At 35.5% G+C, this 14,887-nt stretch overlaps 1 protein-coding gene across 1 annotated transcript; it reads right to left on the bottom strand.

Annotated features, from left to right (window-relative positions):
• Positions 1 to 1,350: 1,350 nt before the first annotated feature.
• On the bottom strand, positions 1,351 to 2,917 carry LOC103035942 (potassium voltage-gated channel subfamily E member 2). The gene is given in 2 exon segments (XM_049485171.1): positions 1,351 to 1,903; positions 2,705 to 2,917. A coding segment is annotated over 1 exon segment (375 nt). The 5' UTR covers positions 2,705 to 2,917; the 3' UTR covers positions 1,351 to 1,528.
• Between the last annotated feature and the right edge of the window lie 11,970 nt (positions 2,918 to 14,887).

The following is a 14,887-nucleotide window of genomic DNA, read 5'->3' as shown; positions in this document are numbered from 1 at the left end:
GCCTCACCATTATACTGTGTGCACTATACTTTATTGTGGTCTTTGAGGCGCTGAAGTGAATAACGTGCAGCAATCCCGACAAATACCACTGGTGTTTGTACCACCCAATTTAATTTTTTAATTTAGAAAGGTCGATAGGGCACATATCAGATAAGACATTGAACCAATAATAAAAAAAAAAAAAACTCTTGCAGACTCATTTAGAAACACTGTAGAAATACTGTAAAGTTTAGTGGTACAAACCTACATGTTTGATCAGGCCTTCAGCTTAGCTTAAAACACTGCAGCTCTGCACACTTTTATTCTGTAACGGCACTTTTATATCATGCTCTATTCATGCTTTTTTTATTTTATTTTATTTCCAATTCTTTGTTGTTCTTTTAAATTTACTTCTCTTTGTTTTAATCATGTTTAAGTCAATCATGCTTTATTCTTATTTTAGTTTTTATTTCCATTTTTACTGTTATTCTTTTACATGTTTTTTTAATTTGACTTCTCTGTGTAATTTCTAATTTGTAAAGCACTTTGAATGACCGTTGTGTATGAAAGGTGCTATATAAATAAACTTGCCTAAATAAACAGCTACAAGTTAAATGTGTGTTAAAATGTTTAGAAATTAACTTGTTCCTCTGAATAATTTACTCCCATTCAGTGAGTCATTCAGTCTAAAGAACAATCAGCTTTTTTGTTTTATAATAATCTTAATTTGAGCCTTAATTAATCGTGATTTCTTTTTTATTGTTATTTTATTGTTTTTATTATTATTTCTCCTTTTTTATGACTCCTTATGTTTAGAAAGAGTATGAAGAAGAAGAGTTTGGGTCTTGCTAGATGCCACCACAAGGTGGAGATAAAGTTACTCTGTACTCAGTATCTAAATATTGTATACTTAACACCATAGTACTGTAATACTGTAACGCCATTTATTGTAATAATGTAAATCCACAATAATCCAAAATCCAAAATAAAAGCAAAGACTGGCAAAATCCAAACTGATTTTTTTTTTTTTTTTCAAAATTATTGAAAATAATTATAATAAAGTAACCAAGTATATTTTATTATATATATTTGCTATATTTATTTCTCTTTTAAATTTGCAATATAGAATTTTTCCTTTGGATTCTTAAAAATTTAAGTGAGAATTTAATTATGCTGGCACAAAATTTACTCCATGCTAAAAGCTCTGGATAGAAAAATAAAAAAATAGTGTTTGAATGGTAGTTTGATCTTTATGATTATGCATGATGATGCATCATCATGATTGTGCTTCATAATTAATTTATTGGTTATAATTTGTGTGTAATGCATTGGTTTTTAGTGTTAAACTTAAATAATTTATACAACAACTGGTAATTAGTAACAACATATTTATTATTTACTGCAGGAAGATCTTAAATTTTTCTTGCATCTGATTAATCTGACATAAAACAACACCTAAAATTAGTTTAGTATTAAATTAAATGAACAAACTTGATGTACTGTATATCACTGTGCCTTGCAGCCGAGCAGCAGGGCAGGTCAGGGCCGGTCATGGTGATCCGGGCCCGTGGAAGGTCCTGGTTCCGGGGTTGGAGATGACGTAAGTCTGGTTGTAGGCTTAAAGCTGAGGCTGGGTGCTCCAGTCTCCTTCTATATATTTATGGTACGGGTCGTTGGAGTGCTCCCTCCTCTTGGACTTCACGGTGCTCACCAGAATGGCCACCACAATGAAGGCAAACATGCCAATCATCACCACCAGGTACCAAACCACGTTCTGGAAGTTTTCCTCAGCCAGTCGGGCGTCCAGAACACGTTCAGCCTGAGTTACGTTCCATCTCCACTGCTCCAGAAAACCACCTATTGCACTCGTTAACGAATCCTGCAGGTGCAAGGTCAGGTTGGACCAATCAGACGGCACTGTCATCTGTTAAGAGAGAAAGATAAGAAAAGAAACACAGTTTAGGAAAAATAATATCTGTAAAGTGAGCAGTAAATGCAATATATCTGTATTGGTTTGAGCAAAAATTAAATATATGCTGCATAATGATATTTTGCATTATGCTAAAGTACCTTATGTTACTTCTATATTTTTTTTTTCAGCAGCAGTAACCAGTTTTAACTAAATTTTTATTATGGCCTACTCATTTAAATAATTCAATTCAATTAAGTAGGCCTAATGCTTGATGTCATGCTACTTATCTTACTATCTCTTCATTAACTGTCTGTTCTTCAGCTAAAAGATAAAAGCAGAAATGTCAGTCTTTTAACTTAAACCTTGTTTACCAAAAGCCTCTCTTTCTGTCTGTTAATTTTATAAATTTCATATTTTTCTGTAGTCTTGATATAAAGTTTAATGTAGTGCAGATGCCTGCACGTGACTTTTAAATTTAGATTTTAAATGTAAATTAAAAGTCTTCTGCTGATATTTGTAATTGTCATTTCCTGACATTAACATTACTTACAAATACTAACATTACTTGTTATTTGCAATTAGTTTAGACAGAACTAAAAAAGCAAACCAAACGAAAACCTCTGAAAGCCTAAAATTGCCATGCAATTCATTTATCTATGATGAGAATCTATAACTATATAGAAATATTACATTTTTGACTTACAATGTTACAATGGCATGTCTTATCTCTTAGTCTCATTTAAACAGCAGCGCATATATTTAAAGCATTGTCTTTTAATCATAAAAAAGATGGTGAGATGGTTTTACACTTACTTTAGTTTTAGTTCCAGAACTGCTGCTGGGAAGAAAGGAGTTTAAAACCAGCTCAACACATTAAAGTACCAGTACCAGGCACTACGTCTCTCATACTATTTATCTAAATTGTGTGCTGATGTGTGTGTGTGTGTGTGTGTGTGTGTGTGTGTGTGTGTGTGTGTGTGTGTGTGTGTGTGTGTGTGTGTGTGTGTGTGTGTGTGTGTGTGTGTGTGTGTTCTGCTCTGATTCCCCATATCAACCTGTGTAACTAAGCCAGAGTAGCTAATCTCATTTCTCAAGGACATCAGCATTTCCTCTCGGAACACATCAAACCCACAGAGCATAAACTTCCCCACAGTCAAATGAATTGGAATAATATTATATTATATCTGTTACAGTGTTGTGGGGGAGATGGACTCAAATGCAGAGTTGTTGTTTTTTTATTTTTATTACATATATTTTTTTATTTATTCAACATATTCAATATTATATATATATATATATATATATATATATATATATATATATATATATATATATATATATATAAGTCTGTATGTGGTTAATGGTAATTTTCTGTATTTGTACTTTTAAGTAGGGCCCAAAGTGGGATTTAAATGAACTGTGTGCTACCACTACACTACTACCTGCCGCATGGCAAGGCCCAAACAAAGCAAGTGAAATACAAACCAAACAAATTTAAAGAAACTTAGGAAAGACTTTCTGTAAAAAGAATTTAGGAAACACTTTGAGACCTTTACTCTTTTTGTGGTTTCTTTTAAGATTTATTTTCTTTCTTTTCTCTTTCATCCACTGTTACCAGTCACCCCTCTACAAAGGTGCGACAGAGAGAACTGAGGTTTGGCTGGGGTTTTTAAGCTGTGGTCTACATTGATAACCACTGGGAATTCTGGGACTTGTAGTTTTTTTTTTAGCTCAGATCCACCAGCTCTTCCACTGCAGTGTCCAGGCCCTCTGCTGGTGGATGGTGGCATGTGCTGCTTTCTTTCAATATCATCCTCCAGGAACCCTGGACATCAGTTTATTATGTTGTTCCATCTCCTTTATTCACCTTCTTTATGCCCTGATTGGTACTTTTTAGCATGTAAATTAGGAATGTTCTATGGTATATAACTATGGGAAAAAAGTGTACAAATTGTCAATAGTCCATCAGACTTTAACCCAAAACTCACTGAATTTAACTGGAAACACCCTCATTTTTTGATCTGAAGAAAACGGTTTATTTTCTGCATGGATGTGGATTATTACTCTGGATCTTTCAACTTTTCATATTTATGTTCCTGATTGATTCATGTTATTGGGAATATGCTGATAATAAGTTTGCAAAACTACATTGACGTTATGTGATGAATTGATTTTATTTACTGTTAATAAAACTGTATACTTGCAGTGAGAGTTTAATAGGGTGGCGGGTTTTAAATGATATAGTTTAGTTTATAATATGAAATTGTGATGTATATAGTTTTTTTAAAATGGAAAATAAATATTTGATAACAAAAGAGAGCACATGTGACCCAGCTTATAGTTTTTTTTAACGTAAATTAACGCAATTATTAAGTAAAAATTTTCATGTTCGGATCCAAATACTGTTCTTTAAGTGTGTGTGGGTGTGTGTCTGTGTTCAGGCTAGTAGTGTTTGTCAAGGTCAAGAATAAAAGGTCCAGACAAAAAAAATAAAAATGCTCAGTTGTCTTTTTCACCAGCAGATGGAGCTCCTTACAGTACTTATGAATATAGTGCATTCATTAAAGAAGAGAGAGAATACAACTGTACAGGATAATGAAGGGTTCGTGAAAAAAAGTGAAAGCTGTTATTCTACAATATATAATTTGAATATTTTAATATTTCAGTAATTATTAAATATGGAATTTAATTTCACCTCAGTTTATCTTAATTTGCAATGCGTGAGGCATTCATTAATCCAAAAAGGTGTTACACACTGTAGAGTTTTAAGAAAATTAAGAGTCATATTCTCTGTATCTGGTAGTGGAAGAGCAGGTTGGTCTAATGTGTCCCTGAGATAAAAGGACATTTCCCTGCTGTCATTAAAGCATTACTGTGTGAGTATCACTCCTAATTGTTTAAACCCTTCCCAGCAGGCATTTCAACGTTGAATCAACATTAATATAATTGCATTTGGTGTTGATTTTGAAAAGGGAATCAACATTGATGTGACCTTTAATAAAACATAGCTCACAATCAGGATGTTCACAATTGTATGGAAGAGGAAAAAAACTATATGCACTTATAAATATTTTTAATTTACATTTTTATTCTCTCTCTCTCTCTCTCTCTGTCTCTGAATATACGTCTCTAAAAAGTAGAAACTGTACAACTATAAACAAAACGCTTTAAATACTACTAGTAGCTAAAAGTAGAAATCCTATAGTTAACAGAGTTTTAACAGTAAACATACATCACTGTAGTAAAACTATAAAATAAAGAATGTTACCCACCACTACCAGTCTGATTACTGAACATCTGATCTCAAAAACACTAAAACAGTAAAACTAATAGAAATTATATGGTGATGAAATGTAAAATGCTGCTTCAAAAGGCAGAAAGTTTAGGACATTAGGAAATTTGTTAACATTAAATGTTAACAACAGACATTACTTCAACCAAATTTAAACCACTTTTCAACGCTGAAGGTAGGGTTGCCACCTTTCAGAAATGAAAAGAAAGGGACGCCCACCAAATAAACAGATAATAACAAATATTACCTTTATAATATATGATATATTATGGAAATAAAGAACAAATCCGCTCCTGTTGGCATCCCAGATCCAACCCTCTTAAAGCCAGCTGTTAGCATCACAGCTAACCTGATCCAAACCTGATGATTCTAGTGGTTTTCTTTCATAGCATCATGACTATCCTGCTCTAAAATGTCTAACTATTATTGTTTCAACATACCAGTAGTTGATTTCATACAAAAAGAAGAGTTATTTAGTGAAGCAACAAATATTTAGTGAAATTTAGTGAAACTGGCAAAAAAAAAAAAACTCGAAACAGTGTTTACAAGCTGTGACAAATGCTAATAAAAGGTCACTAAGTTCTAACCCAGTGCCCAAACATTTGCTCTGTGATCCTCTGGCTAAAGTTACAACAGAATCTGTGTGGAATACATGTGGCGTTTTGCGATAAACAGAGAATCAGGGAAGAGGTCACAGGCAACAAGAAAACTACCACCACCCACAAAACCCACGGGGAAATCAGACTGCTCCAAAAATCTATTTATACTACGGCAGAAATGCAGACAGAGACAGATTCCACAGGATCTTGTCCCAAATAACATCCCTAAATACAATCCTGTTCCTAATCTGAGCTCACAGCATATTTCATCTAGTATTGAAAAAAATTATGTGTTTGAGGAGGTTTGATGTGATGACCAGAGAGGACCTGAAACATGACAAATGTCCTGAGACATTTGTCATGTTTCAGGTCCACTCTGGTCATGTTTTTAGACAACCATGCAGTATGAATGCACAGCACCATTGCAAGAAGGCAAGCAAACCAATTAATGGCCTCAATATGTATTAAAGTTTCTGACAGTGAGTCTGGCAGAGTTATCCATCAGGAAGCCAGAAAAGAAAGAAATTTGCTTGCAGTTCCCACCCAGAAAGCAGTTGGGTTTCGGTATTTTGCCTAAAAACATTGTCATTTTAGGGGATCAAACCAGTGACTTTCCAGTCCAAGGCCACTTTCTAACTTTTAGTAGCCCAAAAGTTAATTTCTCTATTGTTCTGTTTCATTTTAATACCAATAGCAGCACACTATAAGGCTGTAGGGTGGAGCAACTGTCTAAGTGTAGCCTTTTTTATTGGATATCCCTTTTAATTCCATAAACATTCATGGCCTTGAGTCTCTGAGAGCACAATTAGGTAGGATGGCCCATCTTCTCCTCCCATCACTAGCCAGCCGGCTAACAGTTACTGTTCTAAACATTAAATTTTCCAAAAAATGTGTTTCCAAAAACATTGTGGCAGTTATTTAACAAGATACAAGTGTTAAACAAACCAAAATACTCTGTGAAGCAATTAGTTGCTCTTATCTAGGGCAGCTGTTAACTTGCGTTGTCTGAGGTTGGTAACTCTGATTAACTTATCCTGTCCAACAGAGGAAACTCTTGGTCTTCTTTCCTGGGGTGGTCCTGATGAGGGCCAGTTCTATCATAATAGAAAAGCAAACAATAAAAACCTCTGGAATATAATCAAGAGGAAGATGGATGACCACAAGCCATCAAACCACCAAACTGAACTGCTTGAATTTTTACACCAGGAGTAAAGCAGCATAAAGTTATCCAAAAGCAGTGTGTAAGACTGGTGGAGGAGAACATGATGCCAAGACGCATTAAAACACCTGCAATTAAAAAACAGGGTTATTCCACCAAATATTGATTTCTGAACTCTGCAGCTCTGCATCTTTTTCTCAAGTGTACCAGTAGCATATATATGAGCACATGCCAGAACAGAGGGTGTGTCAGCAGGTTTGGCAGGTCTGTATCTGGCCTGCTGATCTGACAGTAGTGCCACACTGTCATGTCCTGTCTGTTCTCTTGTCTGTATGTTCTCATGTGACCCGGCTCCTCTGTGTTTCATTCCCAGTGTTTTTTCCACTCACCTGTGTTCATTTGTAGCTCCGCCCCTTCGTCCCAGGTGTTTCCTGTTTCCTGTGTTAGTGCACCTCTATTTAAGGTCCGTGTTCCATTTCCCCGGTGTCGATCCTTGTACGTTTATCGTCTGTCAGTGCTCTATGTGTTCCCCAGTTTCCTCAGTCCTGTTTTCAGTTTATTCCATGTGCATTTTGTATTTGTTTTCTTTAATAAATCCTTTTTTGTTTGCATTTGCGTCCTCCCTGCACCCGCACCTGACACACACACTGTCCATGTTTACAGATGCTCCTGGTAAACTGCGTAGAACATGAGTCAGTCAATGGCATTCACACTGTACTCTTACAGACTAACAGCTTTACATACAGCAGTGGATGAACGTTTCAGACCCTGCATGCATTAAAATGGACATTATATATAAATTTGTATTATTTTAAATGATGTATTGCACATTATAAACACTATTTAGGAGCTGTTGTCCATCAGAATAGACCACGAACCAGCCAATGAACAAGTTTATAAACCAAAGAAACAGTAACAGGGCCCCACCCACTGCAAAAACACTGGAAAAACACCAGTACTATAGCCATTGAGGGAAAGTGACAGCTAATTTTTACTAATTTAATTCATGTGATTTAGAACACTTTTTAATCATGTTTTTATTTTCCTGTTCAGGAATGGTTTATGAAATAAAAACGTCAATATGAAATATAAAATATTTTTTATATAAAAAACAAAAAAAAACTAAATATTTTAGATAATTGGATTTATTTGGTGAATAGATTTTATAATAGAATATTATAACCTTTTTTTCTGTTACAGACATTACAGACAGAAAACAGCTGTTTTTCTTATATATTTTTATCCATCACTGGAGATAACCCAGGTCTGAAAAAGTTACATTTTTAACTGTTTTTTGCAAAAAAGAAAAAAAGCCTGAAGCTAAAGTTTGGGCACCCACTTTGAGAAGTATCACAGCTTTTAAATGCTATTTCAGCCAGTTAAATTTCAGGCTTTTAGATATAACTTGTAAAAGTGTAAAAAGCTTTAGAGCATTTAAAGTATGTTCAATTAAGTAAAGAATACTAAAAGTGCAATTTCTATTTATTATACTTTATGAGAATAAAAATTAAATATAATTTCTCTGTATTTCCATAAAAGTTATTTTTGCGCAATATGCTTTAAAGTGGCAGTCCGTAGTATTTTTACAAGGGATTGTTTGAGGGATTTCACCAAATCCAATGAAATTCTTGGAAGATCTTGTGTGCACTGTTTGTGTATTAAGGTGTATCCTGCTGTATCCTGCTCATAATCTTTTTTTCTTCAGTTTTTTTTACAGAGGCTGTGAAGAAAGGTTTTCGATTCCACTGAAGCCCAAAGAATGATCCCTCCACCCCCATGCTTTACACACTTTTTTTTCAAACATACCTCAAACATTTAAATTAAATGTTGTGTTAATAGATAATACAGTATATGTAGTGGCATTAAATACTTCTTTCTGGATTGTGGCAAAAACTTGTTGTAATTTCATCAGCCTACATGACTTGCACTATTGTCTTTTGTCTAACGTATGTCTATTTGTGTCCTTGTTGTATTGTACATATAGTGTCTCCCATTCTTTTATATTTATAATCTTATTTTCTGTACTTGCTGTATTTTTGTGGAAGGAGAGTAACGTGATTTCAATGCTCTGTATGTTCTGTACATATGCAGTATTGACAATAAAAATACTTGACTTGACTTTTTGCATTTTGGATATTTCCAAAACATCCAAAATGCATTATGCTTGTTTAGGTTTTCTTTGAAAATATACAGAGCTTTGCACTATCATTCCAGAATCTATATTTTTGAGTAGTTATGAACCAGCCCCATCCCTACCCACACAGCCGATCACTCAAAACCCAAGGAAAACAGCAAAACGACAATAATCTGCCCTTTAATGGCCTTTTAAAAGGTGAATAAGAGCGTTTGTTTTTCTGCGATTAAAAGCATGAATTCAGCTGTAACTGGAAATATCTGTCCAAAACTACGCTGGGCTAAGGTGCACAGCTTTCCACAAAGTGCGTAAAGTGCATTTACCAGCACGTGCCCAGCCATGTGTATGGAGGCCATGCAGTTACCCCAAGTTTACGCACTAACGATGACCTTAACTGAGGCAAGTGAGACCTGCAGTTCTTTAAATGTTGTTCTGGGTTGTTTTGTGACCTCCTGGATGAGTTGTCCATGCCCTTTTGATATAAAGTGAGCTTCAATATAAATGGAATTAATGGTAATTATCAAACTGGGCATGGAAATAGATGTTTGGCAGGATGTAAGGTAGGAATGAATAAATGAGTCTTTACAGCTGAACTGGGTGATTAAACATTTGAACATAAAACATTTAAAGACACATGAACTTTAATACACGCTGTCATCATTCAGTGATCTTTGAGTAAGTGACCTTTTATCAGCCAACCATCCCAAACATCAGTCCACTCCACTGCTCTTACAATCTCTCTGTCTCTCTTTCTCTCTCTCTCTTTCCCTGTTTTTATGTATTTTCTTATAACATATCACATTTTCTTTCAATGACCTAATTGCCATTTTTACCATTCCTGCAGTTGCAATACTATTAACGCTATTAATATTTCTTTACACACATCTATTACTCACTGGAACACACAGAAATATGTCATGACTTCATCATAAACGCTCACAAACTGGGGTCAGAGTTCTCTCTGACATAAGAGCATTTCCCCATAAACACAATGACATCATGGCAACAACAACACAGCTCATTAGCTCACCTGGACAATCCCACAGTGAGGTGTCTTTCTGTCCAAAGTTCAAACAACCAGTTCCAACTAATCCTCAAGAAAAGTTACTTGATTTATTCAGTAATTCAGTTCAAAGTGTGAAACTCATATGTTATATAGATGTATTAAACAAACATAGTGGTCTATTTTAAGTGTTTATTTCTTTTATTGTTGATGATTATGAAGCTTACAGCCAATGATAAAACCCAAAAAATCAGTGTCTCAAAAATTAGAATATTATATAAGACCAATTGGTACTTTTTTGGCACTGTGGACAGTGTGCCTCTGGAAGTCCTGCTGGGAAATGAAATCTGCATCTCCATAAAACTTGTTATTAGAGAGAAGCATGAAGTGCTGTAAGATGTTGTGGGAAAACAAAACTGCACTGAATTTAGACTTTTGGATATAACACAGTGGATCAACACCAGCAGATGACAGACATGACTCTCCAAACCATCACTGATTGGTGGAAAATTCTCACTAAACCTCAAGCAGTTTGGACAGTGTGTCTCTCCACTCTTCCTCCAGACTCTGCTCTGCTCTGCTGATTTACAAATGAAATGTAAAATTTACTGATGGTCAGTGATGGTGTGTTTGCTTGATCTCTGATTCCAATAAAAGGGAAAGTAATTAAATTACATTTTAAAATGTCATGTTTTACTGCCCACTTAGGTGCAGTCCCTATTGACAGACAATATTTGGGAAAGAGTTTCTCTCATAAAAGAGTCTCCAATAGATCTATAAACCCTATATAACCCTGATATTTAAACTCGTAATATTTTGCTACCTTACATAATAAAAATAAAAAGGTTTTATGGATGGATCATAACCACAGAAAAGCCTTTAAACAAGTCAGGCAGATCTACAGATCTGCAAATTTCCTGGAAACAAAGATGGTTTATTTATTATTAAACAGCTGCCATTCTTCAGAGGGCCCTCCTTTGTGTCTTTAATCCAAGGTGACACACTTTTCTGCAGGCATTTTTTGACCCACCCACTTCTTCAGACTCTTAAACACTTAACCATGTTCTTTCAAATACAAATTGAAGAAAAGAAAAGGGTGGAATTTTCCACTGAGAGCAGCAAAGCCAAGATAACCTGTATCATCATCATCATCATCACCTCGACCTCCACCTCTAGCTAGCCCTCTTGCAAGGTCAAATGTGCACCTGTTTGAGAGCCTTTAGCTGTGTGTGTGTGTGTGTATATGTGTGTATGTATGTGTGTGTATGTTTATATAATACATGTTTTGCTCTAAGGCCTGAAGAGATGGCCAGAAAATGACATTGCATAACAAAAAAAGGCCTTTATTTTAGGGAGCTCATGTCAGGTAGGGAGCAGGAATGAGATGTTGAGAGCAGGCGAAAGTGTGAGAATTTATTGAAAAAACACTAAATAAACATAAATAAACAAATAACTCAAGAAACAAAAAAAACGTGTAATACATGGAGACTGGAAAAAACAACGACACACACACACAAATACCAAACACACAATTTATTAAGTAGAGGGTTAAACTTTTAGAAATAGTCAAGGAACAGGCAAGATCAGTAACCAAAGGGAAGCACAGACAAACAGCATACCCACAACTAAGGGCCTAGAAAAAAAAAGGAAAAAAGCAAGGAAATATGTTATAGAAGAGCTGTAAAGATAGATTCAATACTGAGTAACGGGAGACTAAAACAGAGGCTGTTTATACTTTGGGAGCCAGGTGAATCTGATTAGAAGGCTGGCGAGCTAGAACACTGATCAGGAATGTCCTGAAGGTTAGACGCAGGTGCATGCTGGGAAATGGAGTCTTTAGTAAGTGAGCTAGAGTCCGTGGCAGGCAGACAGACAGTGACAGGACTTACACTAAGGCTCATAAGGACAATTTATGGGTCGGGCTCAATGAAAGTCAATAAAAGATCTGCTTATTGACTAAATTCCAGAAGACAGTAGCGTAGTGACCTGAGGACCCTGTGTTTATTTGGGTACGAGTAATTTTGGCAGATGAACGCTTTAGGGCTGATTGCTAAAATAGCTGGACATCATCATCCTCATCATCATCATCATCATCATCATCATCAGTTATGTAAACAGCACATGCACATATAAAAATGATGTAACACACACGGACAAACACATCCACGCTCCTCTGAGCTTCACTCTCACACCTGTGGTGTTTTTAGTGAGTCTGTGAGGAGAATCCAGGTAGATCTAACAGTCCTGTACAGCGTTAATGGAAGCAGGCATGAACTGTCCAGTTTAATGTGTTTGTTTTAAAGAGGTTTTCAGTTCATGCTTTGAAAGGTCTGCGTATGAACTGTATGAATCAGAGGGGTTACATAATAACGCCACATTCTTCAGCGTACGTGCATCTCGGTTGTGTCTGAATTCATCAGTGTTCATAACCTCACTGAACCTGAAAGGCAAACTGCCTAAACCTGTTCTCTCTCTCTTTTTCTCATCATTCTCCCCTGGTGAAAAAATATACTTAATTGTACTTAAAACATACTGAGAAATGTCTAAGTATGCTGTAAATATACAGATAACAGATTTTTGTATTACTCATTAAAGTTATTATCATTTTACTGTGTAATAAGTAAGTGTATATTCAAAAGTTCAAAGTTTTATACATGAAGTAGTATGTGTAAATGTTACCTCCATTTTAACTCAGTTAAGTACACTTATCACCCTTTTGTACTATTTTATACAATTAAAGTATAAAGTCATAGGAAAATGTAGGATGCCTGATAAAATATTTAGTTCCTTATGAAGAAATGTGGACATATCAATATTTGTTCTTCTTTTGAATAATATCTATAGATACTGCAAATACATCTCCTTTACAAAAACAATGAAACTTCCCCTTTGTTAATATTTATTTAACAACTAAATAAAAAAAAAACTACTCCCAATTCCTAATTAAAAATGTTAAGAGCCATTGGTGAGCCTAATGGCTCATATTTCCCTCTTTGGCTATAACCATCATCCAGCCTCTAACCTTCACTGGAAGAAAAGTCTTCCTACTCCTCCATGCAGAATTCTTTCCGCTGTGTGGTGTTTCTTGTAAGCACAAAATCTTCACGTTATCTCAATTGGATCCGGCAAGATCCAGCAGAGACTCTTTAGTGATTATTGGATCTTTAAAAGTTAGTTAAACCACTAGGAGCCTATATTATTTAATTATTATAAAAAAACTGAACTATTACAGAGAAAATATAAACTGTACAATTTCGCTTTCCATCCCTCTTACAGTGACCTGTTCTTCCAAATTCAAGGGTGTAAGAACTAAACAATGATGTGATAACCTACCCTGCTCTCCTCTGCTCTGCATGGTAGTTAAATAAGTAGATAAATAACCTGAACTCTAACTCCCCAATGCTGCCTATTTGATTACAGCATGTTTACTTTTGTAGACTTCCCTTGGAAAAGGTATCAATGTGTCTCAATGGGACTGACATGGTTAAACAAAGGCTAAATAAAATAACTAAAATTTAAACTAATAAAAAGATAACACTTTGTTTGTGCACTAATTGTATACAGACTTGTTTTTGACAATTCTAGCCGGATGTCACCGGTCACGGTCATAGTTACAAATATAGTGTCCCATTTATTTGGCAACCACTACTGGACTGTCTTTCAGTTAACAGCTGTGCTGAACTTGTCAAGAGTTAATTACATGAATTTCTTGTCTCTTATTGTTAGTTTGATAGCATCAGTCATGCAGTCAAAAGAGTCCATCAAGATGTTGTGATGATGAAACTGGCACTCATCAGGATCACCCCAGGAAAGGAAGACCATCAAATGCTTCACAGAATTACTACATGATTCCGTAAGTATTACTTTATAGTCTGATAGATCACTTCACTATTCTTTCACTATGTAGGAAAAACATATTTATATATTGAATAAGAAGGTTTGTCTAGTCCTTTGACTGAAGTGGCCTCAAGTTCTCAATAAGATCTTCCTCCTTCATTCCAGCGATTTGTTTGAGAGAACAGAGGCAATCTGCAGTCTGTTCTGCACATCTGTTGCAGGGAGCATCTTCGTCTGTCTCTGTGTGATAAGACAAGATAAGCATTCTAACGAGGAAAAGACAAAAGTGTATTGTATAAAAAGCCTCAGAGACAGCTGGTGCTGCCCTCTCCTCAGTGAAAACTCTGGACATCAATCATACCACCAAGCATATCAACAGGACTGTGAGGGACCAGTCCATTATCTTTATTACCAGTTATATTTAGTTTGTTTGAACGATTTACTGTATGTTTATGAGGAATGGGTACATTTATATTGCTTTAAGTTATAGATGCAGTAATAGAAGTGTCTGCAAGCCTCATCGCATGACAATAGGGATTCTGAACTTCTGAACATCTAATCTTCTGGTGTGAATAACACTCATATAATGTGTCAGCCAGTACTTTTCCACTAAACACATGTCCAATATTTATCTCTCTCTCTCTCTCTCTCTCTCTCTCTCTCTGTCTCTCTCTCTCTGTCTCTCTCACTCACTTCTCTCTATTCTCCTCTCTTAACTTGTGAGATAAGACAGCAGTGTTGTGGCTAGTATCTTTCCAACAACACAGTGACCAGCCATGCAAAAAACAGTGACTCTGTAGAGACGAGGCATTTGTAAAGTTTTGAATGTTAAAAAAAGGAGAGGTTGAAAATTCTGGGGATTAAAGGAGACTTAACTTTGATGAATAGCACACCTCCGTTCTCCCACAGCGTTTCGAGATCCAGAAATTTTAACAGATTGTCCCCAAACACCCTTCAGACTGGGTGACAAGG

Source organism: Astyanax mexicanus, chromosome 11 (genome assembly GCF_023375975.1).
Source record: "Astyanax mexicanus isolate ESR-SI-001 chromosome 11, AstMex3_surface, whole genome shotgun sequence".
NCBI classification, from domain to species: domain Eukaryota; kingdom Metazoa; phylum Chordata; class Actinopteri; order Characiformes; family Acestrorhamphidae; genus Astyanax; species Astyanax mexicanus.
The sequence above is the reverse complement of the archived record's forward strand: the minus strand, read 5'-3'. Positions and strand labels throughout refer to the sequence as shown.